General features: G+C 44.2%; 1 protein-coding gene across 2 annotated transcripts in view; it reads left to right on the forward strand.

Annotated features, from left to right (window-relative positions):
• The first annotated feature begins 1,965 nt into the window (after nt 1-1,965).
• The window catches only part of TMEM67 (transmembrane protein 67), a 663,651-nt gene continuing 650,445 nt past the window's right edge, over nt 1,966-15,171 (forward strand). Inside the window, exon 1 of one of the 2 annotated variants that reach the window (XM_069220469.1) lies at nt 1,966-2,222. In XM_069220469.1, the coding sequence (XP_069076570.1) occupies nt 2,030-2,222 (193 nt within the window). In that variant the 5' untranslated portion in view covers nt 1,966-2,029. The remainder of the gene's footprint in view (nt 2,223-15,171) is intronic. The other variant, XM_069220470.1, reaches the window with a different exon arrangement.

Genomic DNA, 15,171 nt, shown 5'->3' on the forward strand with positions numbered 1-15,171 from the left:
TTCCTGTGCTTCTTGCTCTCAGACACACTTCTCCCTCCAACTTATGCTCTGCCTTCCTCTTTCCATGTGTCTCTGCCCCTGCTCTCAAGTTGATCTATTCATCGTGCAAAGTTCCCTGTTTGCCCCCCACACCCATCCCCCCCATTCGCTAATTTGTTATGCTTCAGACATCAGAGGAACCGTTTTAGATGATCTGTTAAAGAGTGCTGCAGATTGCACTCAGCCCAATTTGGTTACAAGGGGTTATTTTTCTGGTCGTGACTTAAATTTTAATGTATTCACATGAGATATGGGTGCTAGAGTCATCCTGGGGAAACATTACTGAAAGGGCTGATACTGATCTAATAAACGCTGCCCTGGCTAGTGTATATTGTGGTGTCAGTTGACAGCAGCCTGTGTACAAACAGCTGGGAGAGGTGAATGCATCTTTACCAACTCTCTTCTTTTGGAATCATTGTCAACTCGTTTGTCTATACAGGTGCACCCATACTAGCTGGTAGTTGGTCCTCAAAGGTAAAGAAACCCATGTGCAAACTGTGCTGTGTTCAGTTGGTACCGACTTTTGTGACAATTTCACCCTTCTGTGAACTTCCCTCCCCCTCCTTCCACCTTTCTGCTGCATTGTAGAGGCCACATTAACTTACATTGGTTCCAGGTCGTTGAGCCTCTTTTTATTAACCGGGTCAGTGGGACTGGTATAAGCCTAGAAGGATTAGAGGCTGAGTCGGCCCTGGCAGGATTCAAACTCTTAGAAACATATCTTGAAGCATGCACATTAATCTACTGAGGTATCTTCATCTTTTATTCTTTCTCTGCACTACCACTCCATGTTCATTTTCCCTGTATTCCTCTCCCTCACAATTCAAGTGCCTACAGTGACTCGCCCACTTTCTTTTTATAATCATTCTTTCTTCTGCTAACCTTTTGTTAGTTCTTCGCCCTGTTTTGTCCCTTGCCATCATCCCATAGCTACAGCTCTCTACTCTAGTCTTCTCATCATTTTCACTCTCCTGTCTATGTGCTGTCTATGTCTATGTGCTGTGCTTGTTTGGTTTGTCTTCTACCGTTTACTAATCTCCCCCTGGCTGCACGTATTTCAAACATGCTTGGATGCTGCATTTTTTTAGGGTCGAGCCTGCGTAGCATGTGCTTGCACATGCGTATCGTTTGCGTGACACTGTAGTAGTTAGAAAAGGGCTCGGAGCCCCACCCATGTCACGCCAGTGTCTTTCACTGGTTTGTGGGCTTGCCTTTTAAAATCTGCTTGCTTTCATTAGTGGAAGGCATGCATACGTCATGACTTTTCCGGTGGTTAGCCCGCCTCGAGCGCAGGGACCAAGTACTGAAAACATACGAGGCGCGCTGTTTTCCATCCGGTTTGTGGACTACTTTTTCTCTTTTTTCGCAGCGCGATGTCGCTTGTTTAGTAGAGCGATCACGATTAGTTTTTTTTTCATTTAATGAGGCAAGAAAAGTCCAGTTGGAAGTTTACATCTGCTAATAGCTCTAACTTGGAGAAATGCGAGACCCGTTGCACTGCAAATGCTTGTTTTCATTGTCCTCCCCCTTTACCTAATCTCCCCCATTATAAAACCACCAGTTGCTGCACAATACATTGGCTTTCTCCAAAGAGAAGTCAGATCACTTTCATGGAGTTTCAGTATTACACAATTGCTCACCTAAAACCTACACAAAATGTATTACTAATCATATAGGCGAAACCTTGTGCATTTAACAATCAGTGAACCATTGCCAGTACTATCCATCCCTTCTACCAAGTCCGCTCGCCGTTCTATCATTTCACTGGATTATCCTGCCACCAATGCCAAGAAATCTCAGAGCACATGAATACTCCTCGTGACTCAAGCGCTGCTCGCCCACGGCAGGCTGAATCGTCCTTCGTGCCGCCGCCTGGGCCCCGCTGGTTAGCCAACCTCTCCCTTCAGAAATAGAAGACAGACTGCTTCTTGCAGCTCACACGGAGACCCCCGGCGCGCCCGGTGCATTGTGGGGTGGCGGTGGCTGTGCCATGGAGACGAGCAGTTGGCATGTACCGCTGCGCTTATGTGTTTTGGTGCTGCTGCTCCGGCCAGTCCCGTGCGCCGGGCAGAGTCTCTCTTTCCCGCTGCTACAGCCCGAGAACTGCGGATCGCAGCACTTCTTCCACATCAATAGCTTAACATGCGTGCCTTGCGGAGCCCATCAGCGTCAGAGTCACAGGGGTAAGAGACGCAGGGAAGGATTGAGTTTAGCTTTCCCTCTTCACCACCGTGGTTCCGGGACAGTGAAGGAAGTAAACCTTTCATCCCGTCCCTCCCTCTAGTGCACTGTATGTTTGTTAAGAAGGAGACTTGCTCATACGATTATTTGTCAAATACATTATTTATCAGTTGTACCTCCTTACTGTTAGACTTTACTATTTCTAATGTAAGTTAACAGTAACGTTCTACCATCCCTCTTTCTGCTACTAAAGTGCTCAGAAATGCTTCCAAGTGATGTAGGCTTCTGGGGCACAGCAGCTCTACCGATTCTCTTTCTTGGAGCCCCCGCGCCCCACTTTACATGCATTTTTAGGACTGAAATGATATCGAGCACACCTAGTTCCATGGGGCAATAGAGCGCTTTACATCATAGCAGAAACGTCTTCAATATAACTTGTACATGGAACCAGTGTGTGCGATCTGGTTGAGAACCGGCCACTGAAACTGCTGTGCAAAAAGATGAAGTGGGTAATGTAATTCGCACCATGGGGGATCGGACACTGTGCCGTTATTAGACATACTTACAGTTAAAGCATAGAGAGTTAAACTGTTTTACTCGAAACGCACATTTTTGGGCAAGTGCTGAGGATGCTGAACAGCACACAACCATTCCGCCTCTGGTTCTCCACTGCGCTGCAAAGACAGTTTCGTATACAGCTCAAACCACCCATATCTGGACAGTTATACATAGTACAAGGTCTAAAATATGATAGAAGTCTGTTAGAAAGATGCTTAGCACATTGATATGTAAATACATTAGCGCCTAAGTTGGAAAATCCTGAAATGACACTGTGAAAACAGTATATATTATGTTAGGCAGTACTTAGTTGCTGTGCCGTTCACTGCTCTTAATACAAGCGTTAGAAGCCTTTTTATGGCACTGTTTTTGGCAGAGAAACAACCACATTAGTGACTGTATATTGGGGGTGGGAGTATGCCTATAAGGATCGCACGAAGCTCTGGTTGCAAAGCTTTGGACCTTGTTGAGTGGTGCAAAAAGTACTGGGGGAGGCCCATTAGAAAAACAGTTGCAGTAGACCAACATGGGCGTAACTAGCGATAGTTCTGCAAGTGCTATTCCACCGGAGTCCGGGGCTGTGAGGGTCTCACTTCACCCCAAGTAGCATCTGTTTATGACTACCAAAACGTTCAGTGGGTTCTAATTTAATTGCTTGCATTAGTGCTAATAACATTCTTGCTGCGCTACTTTAGTCAAACCTACTAAGTACTAGTGAGTTAATGCCTGTTGAATGGAGTGAGAGATCCAATGTCTTGGATTGTAAACAACCCGCATCGGCCTGCAGTTACTGTGTTGAGTGTGTAGGATTTAGCTTTCGTTGATGAGTTGATTTGAGCCTTGAGGTTTCTGGACGGAGGGGTAACTTTGAAAGCTTTGCTGAAGTAACCAGATGGTGTTAGAGTGATAGATGCTGATAAGGTTGGAAAGCACAGGGCCTCAATTTTGGAGGGTCTCATCACGATTAATCTTATAACTATCCAGCATTGATGGCAATGAGACATTTCAAAACACATAACTAGAGGTGTGAAGTAAAAGTAGGAAAAACGCAAAACATTTACTGTTGGCATACACGGGATATGCTAGCCCAAATGAGAAGAGTTTATAGTAAGTCTAGTGGTACTTCCATGTATGGTGATGATGTGCAGTCCAACGTAATTGAAAAGAAGGCACTGAAAGTTATGAGGCTAGCCATTTATGAGCTAAGCCTGCGATGCCAAATGAGTGGGATGTAGATGGTAAAGCACAGTGGTTAACTGTATCGGATGCTGCAGGCAGGTCTAGGAATATAAGAATGCAAAGGAGATAGTTGAGATGGACGGTGGCTGTGTAGTTGGATGCAGATGAACCAGATTGTGGTTGTGAGGCAATTGGAGAAAATGTGCTTACTTATTGTCAAAGGCGTGCTGAGCAGTATTGTTAAAATTATGTGTTTTAGACTGGAGTGATGCCAATATTTGTTTGGCTCAGGGATAGATGGAGTCTGGAGTGTTTCATCCTGGGAACAGGATTGCTAGTTGTGGTTATTAGTGCTGGAATGTTGACAACCAAATGTGTATTATATCCTGATTAGATTGGGAAGAGTTGATGGTGGGTTTAGAATATAATGACGTTCCTGCTGGTTATGAGTATGAGGTCAAAGAGTTTTCCTTCTGTGGTTTGGAGTGAGGTACGAATGATAGAGAACTTGTGTAAATAGGCATGTTGAACTTGATTATTGCAGTCTCGGTTAATGTGGCAAAGGAGGATGTTGGGAGGGATAGATGCAAATGCGGCAATGACAGTCAAGTTCTTTCAAGAACTGGCCTGTTGTAATGGAAGTGGGAGAAGGATGTGGATGATTAGCATACATGCTTTGAATGATGCAACAATTGATGTGTACTGGTACTTGAAAGGGGATGGAATGTTGGATGGTGTTATGGGGTGAGTTTGAAAATTGGGCATAGATCGTATGAAATGCTGCTTGGCTTGGGTGGGTGAATCTTGGGAATCATTCCGTTTTTTGTGATGGCAGTGTTGTGAAGTGACAAAAACTGTTTTGTTGGTGAATGAGTAGGAGTTCAAATGACAGAATTTGTTAGAGCGATTATTGGCAGTAAATAATGTGAGTACTCGTAAGTCTTTGTTGCTGTCAGTCTTGGATGGTAAATGAAGTGGTTTGTTTGATTTGAGAAGGTATTGTTCTGTATGCGATGTTAGGTGATAAGGTGCGGGCAGTGTGGGTTGATGAATTCTGGTACTGGGCAGTAAGGTTAGCCATGTATGCCAGGTGTTTTGGGAAGTACAAAGTAGAGAAGGGATAAATCACACCATTGTAATTCATTTTTATGAGCACAGCCACATAATTTCATTGTCCTATATGCTGTGGGTACATGGCAAGCACCTTGACAGGATACTAGAGGGCCTGCCTGTATTGTAACAGTGGCCCAGCGTTTGACATTCTGATATGAATCCTACTAAACTCCTTGCCATTTTGTGTCCTGGAGAAACCTTAAAATACATCACTTGCAAATTCCAAACACTATGGACTGTATTGGCTTTTCACATGGCAAAAACATTTTTGGGACTGCATTGCTTAATTTTTCCTGTTCCATAGTTCTTTTGCTGGTTGCAGCTGTTGATGACATATGCCAAATGTTATTGTTCTGGAGTCCACAGGTACCTTCGTCAGTCCTGTGCTGTTACAGTAGGCGGATGCTGCCCAAGTTGGTGGTTATCTAGACACAAAGAGGTGGAAACAGGGAGAAGAAACCGAGGTTTACTAGAATCAGAAGATATCATCCTGCTTAACAGCAAATCCCCTGGTGACTTGAATTTGGACAAGTTTAGGGAAGCGCCAAACTCTGCTACAAGGGACTACATATTCCAGAATGCTTTGTGGCCCCAGGAGGCAGCCTATTTTCAACATCACCTGCTCCCATTTGCCATTTCCAACAAGCACTGTAAAGCGCGATGGGGCACACCGCTGCACAGGAAGTGCTAAACTCTGCTTCAAGGGACTACATACCCCAGACTGCTTTGTGGCCCCCGGATGCAGCCATTTTCGACATCACCTGCTCCTACTTGCCATTTCTAATGAGCGCTATAAAGCACGAGGGGGCACAACGATGCACGGGAAGTGCTAAACTCTGCTACAAGGGGCTACATACCCCAGACTGCTTTGTGGCCCCTGGAGGCGGCCATTTTTGACATCACCTGCTCCCTTTTGCCATTTTCAACGAGCGCTGTAAAGCGCGAGGGGGCACACCACTACGCTGGAAGTGCTAAACTCTGCTACAAGGGATTACATACCCCAGACTGCTTTGTGACCCCAGGAGGCGGCCATTTTCAACATCACCTGCTCCCACTTGCCATTTCTAATGAGCGCTATAAAGCGCGAGGGGGCACAATGCTGCACAGGAAGTGCTAAACTCTGCTACAAGGGACTACATACCACAGACTGTTTTGTGGCCCCAGGAGGCAGCCATTTTTGATATCACCTGCTCCCATTTGCCATTTCCAACGAGCGCTATAAAGCGCGAGGGGGCACACCGCTGCACAGGAAGTGCTAAACTCTGCTACAAGGGACTACATACCCCAGACTGCTTTGTGGCCCCAGGCGGCGGCCATTTTCGATGAGCACTATAAAGTGTGAGCGGGCACAACGCTGCACAGGAAGTGCTAAACTTAGCTAGAAGGGGCTCCATACCCCAGACTGCTTTGTGTCCCCAGGAGGTGGCCATTTTCGACATCACCTGCTCCCAATTGCCATATCCAAGGAACGCTATAAATTGCGATGGGGCACACTGCTGCGCGGGAAGCAGATGGGGCGCACCCTGGCCAGGGGCAGGCCTGTCCATGCCCAAAGGAGGCTGGGCTGGGCCTGTCCTCTTGATTTTGGCTCCTGCCTTATTTTATCATGTATGTTTTGATGGAAGTTTTAAGCTAATAGGTGGGCCTGCCCTGTCCATATTCTCATTCTTATTTTCACTGAGGTGTACCAAGGCTTTTAGAGCCCAGGGCCACAATATGGGAAGACGCAAACTGTAGTAGAGTAAGAAACCTCAAAAGGGATCTACAATTGACTCCTACCTAACCTGGGCTATGGGCATGATTGCAAAAGAAATTGACTTGGCTGAAAGGAGGTTATCTTTGGAGCTGGGGGAGGGCCCGAGTGGTGGGCAACTTGAGGGTCCTTCCACGTTCCCTCCACTACTCCATATGGTCCTCGGATATTTCGCCCTTGGAACCCCTGATGACTCCAACCCAAGAGCGGTAGTAGCTGAGAGGGAGTACTTGTTGGCATCTGTAGTACAGACCCCACCTGTAACCAAAAAAGGGTGCACTGCCAGTTAAAGGTAAGCAACAGCCCAAGCAGCCAGAGCAAAGAGGTTTTATGAGCAGCAAGGTGGGAGTCCCGGGTGGAAGTCAGGAGTGGGATCTTGTAGTGGATAAATTAATAAACATTATCGAACAGTGCATGGCTTCAGTCCTAGAAAGGTTATCCAAAAAAGGAGACATTGATCTCCACTTTGAATAGGCCAGATCCCGCGCTGACCACCAATGGGTCCCCGGTGCTGGAGGAAAAAAAATGTGAGGATAGTCGCCTGCAGGTAGAAGCCGTTAGTAATCTAGAGTTTAGGGAGGGGTGCCGTCCTCTCTCAGGAGTTTTTCCTTCAGCTCCTCCTAATGTTCAACCCTCACAATCTTGTGCTACGGGCTCCTCATTAGGTATTATAAAGGGCCCCTTGTTTTGTGAAGTTGGGAGGGAAATGGTGATTCAGAGGCAATCCATAGAGGGGTGTCCCTAGAAATAACGGGGGTATTATCTGCAGATGACGCTGTCATCCTTTCACGCACACTGAATGGTCTTAAAGTTCTGGTGGATCTGTTTGTTGATTTTATGGGCGACCTGCAACTGGATGTTTATCACTTCTAAGACACATTTTATGGTTTGCAGGAAGCGATACCTGAAACCTAGACCCATCTTAATTAAGGATCGGGTGGTAACAAGGGTAACCTCCTTTTTATAACTGGGTGTCACCTTTGATGAGCACTGATATGGACCAAATGTCTCAAAACCTCTGTCTGCTCTTTGACCAGTCATGTGGGGCGCTCTTTAGATTTGCTCGTTTAGTTGGGAGAAAAGCCTGTTTTACCATTGCTGCAGATCTACAAGATGAAATGTTTTCCTGTACTATTATATGGCGCTGAAATCTGGGGGTACTCCAACTGTATATTCAGTGCCAAGAAAATCGTTTTTGCAGAAAGCTATTAGGGGTGGGACCGGCTAGCTTAAGCCGGTTTATGCATGAGGAGTTGGGTCTGGTCTTTGCAGAAGATCATGCTAAAATAGCGCCCATGTTGTTGTGGATATCTGTCTGGAGTGGGGAAATGGCAACTTTTAACATCGAATTCATTGAGGAATCCCTCAGTTGTGACTTAGGCCTTAAAATCCCATGGCTTAACTATATGAGATCTTTAGCCTTATCAGTGGGGCGCCCAAAATAATTTTTTAATCCTGGAGCGTTGAAACGGGCTGACAAAAAGACAGTGAAGGAACTGCCATTAACGCAGCTCAGTGAAAATAGAGAAAACGCGGCCTGGGTAGTAAGTCAGCCAGGGCCCTGATGATTTTAAATACTACTCTTGGCCCAGAACCCTATCTTTCCTTTGTTAGAAACCCATGGGAAAGAGTTCTTCTTGACAGTTTCAGAATAGGTTCCATCAGTTGCAACTTATGGTTTCCCGCCTGGCCAATATGAGCCATCTGCGATAAACATTTGCCCATATGACAATGCTTCGCTCCAGACCTTAGAACACTTGGTCTTGTTCTGTAATTTCTATGATTTTCTAAGAAGATTTCTTCTGCCCATTCTTAAAACCAAGGGGTTTTATCAACATTGCCCTCCTTTCTTATGTTTACAGCTGCCGATTGGTTCCATGGTTGCAGGGGCAGTTTCTAACTTTTTAAAAAATGCCTTGCGTTGGAACAAGATTATGAACTTTGGGCCTTAGATTTTTAAGGCCTCTGTAGATAGAATATACAGGGAGTGCAGAATTATTAGGCAAGTTGTATTTTTGAGGATTAATTTTATTATTGAACAACAACCATGTTCTCAATGAACCCAAAAAACTCATTAATATCAAAGCTGAATATTTTTGGAAGTAGTTTTTAGTTTGTTTTTAGTTTTAGCTATGTTAGGGGGATATCTGTGTGTGCAGGTGACTATCACTGTGCATAATTATTAGGCAACTTAACAAAAAAAAATATATACCCATTTCAATTATTTATTATTACCAGTGAAACCAATATAACATCTCAACATTCACAAATATACATTTCTGACATTCAAAAACAAAACAAAAACAAATCAGTGACCAATATAGCCACCTTTCTTTGCAAGGACACTCAAAAGCCTGCCATCCATGGATTCTGTCAGTGTTTTGATCTGTTCACCATCAACATTGCGTGCAGCAGCAACCACAGCCTCCCAGACACTGTTCAGAGAGGTGTACTGTTTTCCCTCCTTGTAAATCTCACATTTGTTGATGGACCACAGGTTCTCAATGGGGTTCAGATCAGGTGAACAAGGAGGCCATGTCATTAGATTTCCTTCTTTTATACCCTTTCTTGCCAGCCACGCTGTGGAGTACTTGGACGCGTGTGATGGAGCATTGTCCTGCATGAAAATCATGTTTTTCTTGAAGGATGCAGACTTCTTCCTGTACCACTGCTTGAAGAAGGTGTCTTCCAGGAACTGGCAGTAGGACTGGGAGTTGAGCTTGACTCCATCCTCAACCCGAAAAGGCCCCACAAGCTCATCTTTGATGATACCAGCCCAAACCAGTACTCCACCTCCACCTTGCTGGCGTCTGAGTCGGACTGGAGCTCTCTGCCCTTTACCAATCCAGCCACGGGCCCATCCATCTGGCCCATCAAGACTCACTCTCATTTCATCAGTCCATAAAACCTTAGAAAAATCAGTCTTGAGATATTTCTTGGCCCAGTCTTGACGTTTCAGCTTGTGTGTCTTGTTCAGTGGTGGTCGTCTTTCAGCCTTTCTTACCTTGGCCATGTCTCTGAGTATTGCACACCTTGTGCTTTTGGGCACTCCAGTGATGTTGCAGCTCTGAAATATGGCCAAACTGGTGGCAAGTGGCAGCTGCACGCTTGACTTTTCTCAGTTCATGGGCAGTTATTTTGCGCCTTGGTTTTTCCACACGCTTCTTGCGACCCTGTTGACTATTTTGAATGAAACGCTTGATTGTTCGATGATCACGCTTCAGAAGCTTTGCAATTTTAAGAGTGCTGCATCCCTCTGCAAGATATCTCACTATTTTTGACTTTTCTGAGCCTGTCAAGTCCTTCTTTTGACCCATTTTGCCAAAGGAAAGGAAGTTGCCTAATAATTATGCACACCTGATATAGGGTGTTGATGTCATTAGACCACACCCCTTCTCATTACAGAGATGCACATCACCTAATATGCTTAATTGGTAGTAGGCTTTCGAGCCTATACAGCTTGGAGTAAGACAACATGCATAAAGAGGATGATGTGGTCAAAATACTCATTTGCCTAATAATTCTGCACTCCCTGTATGATTTTTTTTTTTAATTTAAGAACCTATGGTCTGACTATGACCTAGTTTCTTTTTAAGGTTGTTAACATGTCTGTTCATTATATGAATTATGTGAATTGTAATGTTTTGTACTTTTTTATGATTTTTTTATTTTTTTTATTTTTTTATAATCGAAATAAAGGAATTTCAATCAATTCTTGTGTGTTTATTTAGTACCACTTTGTGAACTTATGAACAAAGCTAGGACATTCCAGCCTCTTCAGGTGCTCAAAACTTCACAGCCTCTTAATTAGTCATCTGCCTGTTTGACATATGTATTGTGAAATGCCTTAACGCCAAATCCTCCGTTTGCTTTGGTTCTCTTTTTCTACTTTAAATTTACATTTAATTTATCTCTGTACATGACACAATATGCCCCTTCTTCTGTTTTTTCATTCACAAGAATGAATTATTTAGAAAGAGCGTAATTACCAAATTGAATATTTTAACGTAGATTGGTGTTATAGAGAGTTTTATTGCAGGTACTTAGTTTTTTATTTTTAAAAAACATTTACATTGAGTTTTCAAATTATAAACAGTGTGAGATCATAGCATGGCAATCAAGATATAGCAGGGCCCCCACTTCGAGAGTACAAAGGAAAATATTTTTTATCTGGGTAATATACGCCACCTACTGGACTCTGTTTCACAGTGTGCCACGTCCTTGAGGGACCGGTGTTGCCTAACATGACTGCACGGTGAGACAGTTGAGGGGGATCATCGACAATAAGAAAGTGTGTTCCCGTATTTATGAAACTGGATTTCTAATTGATGGGGTGGTGAAACCCTACCGAAACAGCAACCACAACTCTTGTCTGGGTGAAACAGAAGCAACCCCCAAAATTAACCTGTGCTTGACTCTCTGATTGCTTGGACCAAAAGCAGTCAGACTTAACTTCGACACAACGTGTAAATTATTTATGCAGCACTTCCAACAGTAATAAAGTGAAAATACGAAACAAGAAAAATCCCACACCAATTTAGAAAAAAATAGTAAAATGTAATAAACTATTTGTGACCAAAACAACAAAAATCCAATTAGTAGAACCTGAGAGAGGCGTTTTTAAAGATTTAAGTGAAAACAGTGCTTAGAAGCACAAAGGGCCAACTTTGGTGATCTGGTTGTGCTGGACTGAGAGAAAATCACAAGTGGAGTGCAGGCTGGATACAGAGACCAGGTTAGGCTCACTGAATAAAGTACCTTAAATTCTGGTTTCCGGAGCATTGTGAGGTTCCGCGTCGAGGATGTCTTGCCATCGACGTTTCCGAGGAAGCTGTGGTGCTACAATGCAAAATCCTGCTTCATTATCGATGATGCAGTCAAAGAGGGGCTTGCGATCAAAGCCCGTGTCAAGGATGTATCGCACAGCAGCGGTTCTGAGGCGGCAGCAAGCTGTGATGTGAGGTCCTGCATTGAGGATGTGTCTTGCTGCAGTAGTTCAAATGTGCCTTTGAGGGGGGGTGTCGAGGTGCATTGGATTTGCTCGCAGAACCACAGCTGGGCTGACACGGCACCTTAAGGCCCACTTCCCAGTGTCCAGGTCTGAGTATGGCACCACTTGACTCACAGCGGGTAGAGTCTAGCTGCTGGGTTCAAGGTGGTTGGAGCCTTTGCCGTCCTTGAAGCTCTGATCAGGAAGCCAGCCGGCTAGCCCTTGGAGACACCCTGGTAGTTCTGGGTTCAAGATGCAGGTCTAGTCCCTATCACTCAGGCAGTAGGGTAACAGAGTATCAGTTCTTCTTGCAGAGCAGCACAGCAGTCCTTCTGAGTCATCCACCGCCCCAGAGGTGTACTGAAAAGTTGAGTCTGAAGGTCTACTATTTATACCTCGTGCCCACTTTGAAGTAGAAGATGATTCCGGGTGTTTCCACACCAAGAGATGTTTGTGATTTCCTGCCTCCTTGCTGTGGCTCCACCTTTTCTGGGGACACAAAAGTCTAGTGTCAAACCCTTTGTGAGAGTGCTGAGGCAAAGGCTTTGTAATGTGCAAGTGTAGTAGGTGACGGCTCCTCAACCTCATCCAGTCAGAGATGGCCTGTCTTTCCAACACATATTCCCCCTTTTTCTCACTGTCTAGGAGCAATTCACAAAGACCAACTCCCAACTACACCTAGGTCCTGTATCGTGGGTCGAGGATGCGTTGCGCAGCAGCAGTTTTGAGGAAGCTGCTGTGCTGCAGTGGAGTGTCTTGCTTTGTCGTTGATCGACTTGTGATGCAAAATCCGGCATTAAGGATGCATCACACAGCAATGGTTCGGAGGAAGCTTCGGTGCAGAGTCCTTAGTTGTTGTTAAGGATGCCATTGACAACGGGCTTGTGATGCGAAGGCCTGTGTCGAGGGTGCGTCACGCAGGGGCGGTTTTGAGGATGCTGTAAGGCAAGGTCCACATCGGGGATGTGTTGCAACTGGGGTTCTAATGCAGCTGTGAGGTGGTATATCATGCTGCTTCCGTTCTGCTCCCAGGGCCACATCTGGGTTGGCAGAGCACCTTCAGGCCCACTTCTAAAGCTTCAGGACTAGGGTGGCACCACTTGGGCGGCCAAGACTCGCAGCAGGCAGAGTCCAAGTGCTGCGTTCAAGGTGGTTAGAGCAATTTTCTGTCCCTGAGGCTCTGATCAGGAGGCCAGCCAACAAGCCTTTGGAGTCACTCTGGTGATATTGGGTTCAAGATGTAGGTCCAGTCCCTTTCACTCAGCAGCAGAGCAGAACAGCAGCAGTTCTTGCAGGTCCAGAGGGGTACTGAAGAGTTGGATCAGAGGGTCCACCAGGCCTCGAAAATTCTACTCGCTATGGCGAGTCACATTTTATCAGTTCAAGCTATTTTTAGGACCTACTCGCCCCTTCTGGTGAGTTAACAAAGAATAGATGTTCTGTTCAGTCAGAAAGTGAAGGAGGCCTTTACATCTTGTTCTTATCACAGGAGCTCTGTGTTCAGAGACAGAGGTCAAAAGACAGATTCTTACAATTAATTTTCCCTCTGACTACAGAGTTCCAGGATTTTGACAGTTTTTTTCCTAACACACAACATTAAAATAGCTAAGTCAACTGTACAAACATTTCAAAATATATTTCAGTAGTTGTGAAAGTCCACTGTTTATACTTTCGTGTGATGAAAACAATATTTTATTAGGATGAAAACAAATCAGAACACTTTACTTGGTGATTTGCAAAGAATAAATATGTTTTATGAACCGCAATTTTAACAGATTGTTAATACTTTATATAGTTTTATCAGTAAAGCTGCAAGTTAGTGGGAATATTTTGGGGCATTTCTTGGAAATGTTCTGTCGGTTAATGACAGGGTGTGACCACATCATGCTTTAGTAATATATTTATTAAAAGAGCAGTATTTCTAGGTTTATGTTTAAAAGCTTAATAAACTAAGAGGCAAGTAAAGGATCATGTGTCCCCTATATGTGGGCTAGATTCTTTTTATACATGGAGCAAATGTTTAGATTGTTTAATCAAACAAGGACTTTTTTTGTACAGCAGAAATGCTGAGCTCACATATTTGAAGGGACACTCGTATGAGAATGAAAAAAAGGGTGACTCTGTAAACTAAGCTATTTGCCTAGGATCACACAATTTGAGACAGGTCAAATATATTACAGTTATGGTCGAGTAGAGTATACACGTTGCTAGACCTGCAGGTCTAGTAACGGTTTTATGATTTTTCGAGGCCTGGTCCATTATTTATACCTGTTGCCCACTTTGAACTTGCGGAAGGTTCTGGAGATTTATGCCCCAGAGGTGTTAGGGATTTTCCTGCCTCCCTGCCCTTTCCCAAAGCTTGTCTGTGGGGACAAAAGGCTAGTGTCAAATCGTATGTGAGAGTGCACAGGCAGGGGCTATATGATATGTAAATGTGGTAGGTGGCAGCTCCTCCAACTCAAGTCAGAGATGGCCCAACCTCCCAAAGCCTATCCCCTCCTTTGTCTCATTTTGTCTGAAAGAAATACATGAAAACCAACTGCCAGCTACACCTAGTCATGTGACCCAGGATACAGGCATCAAATGGTTAGAACATGAAAATGCCAACTTCTTAAAAGTACTGTAATAGAAAAGGGGAATGGCCTATAAAAGAGAGGCTAGGCCAATCAAACTACATGAAAGAAACAAGCACCAACACTGTAATTGACTTGGAAACAATTATTATTTACAATGAGAAGACAAAACCAATTACCTCTCCCTAGTATTAATACATGACTTTTATCCAGAACAATTGTAATTGAATAGCATTTATCACACACAGAAGAACAAATACAAAAGTGAGCAATTACCTCATATAAAAAAAGGTTTTTGTCACTGCACACACATTACATACATCAAAAACATATGAAAATATACAAATTGAAAAACACAAATTGACACAAAAAAACAGCCTAAAATTCAGGTTCTGAACCAATTTGAAAGAGAGGGAACTCAGAGCCTAACTCATTAGCAACATTTTTAAGGCTTAGCCTTAAAGAGCAGAAAGGCGTGGAGGCTTGAATTATAAGTCTTTGTGGTAGCTCAACCAGGAATGATGTGCAATACCATACAATGCTTTGAATTCTCCCTGAAGGCCATATCTTCTTTAATATTGCTCACCGCTGATCTCTATTGTCGTAAACGTGTTTCAAACCCACTGGATTCAAGGGTTCACTTCAGGACATAGAACACCAAAACACAACTGGTCCGAAGGAACTACCATTTTATGAATGGCTTACCACCAGATCAGCCTGGCTGGATTAACATCAGTTTGAATGCATCGTGAGCAAACAGAAGGACAAGCAATTAAAATTACTTC

This window comes from Pleurodeles waltl, chromosome 2_2 (genome assembly GCF_031143425.1).
Source record: "Pleurodeles waltl isolate 20211129_DDA chromosome 2_2, aPleWal1.hap1.20221129, whole genome shotgun sequence".
Lineage (NCBI taxonomy): Eukaryota > Metazoa > Chordata > Amphibia > Caudata > Salamandridae > Pleurodeles > Pleurodeles waltl.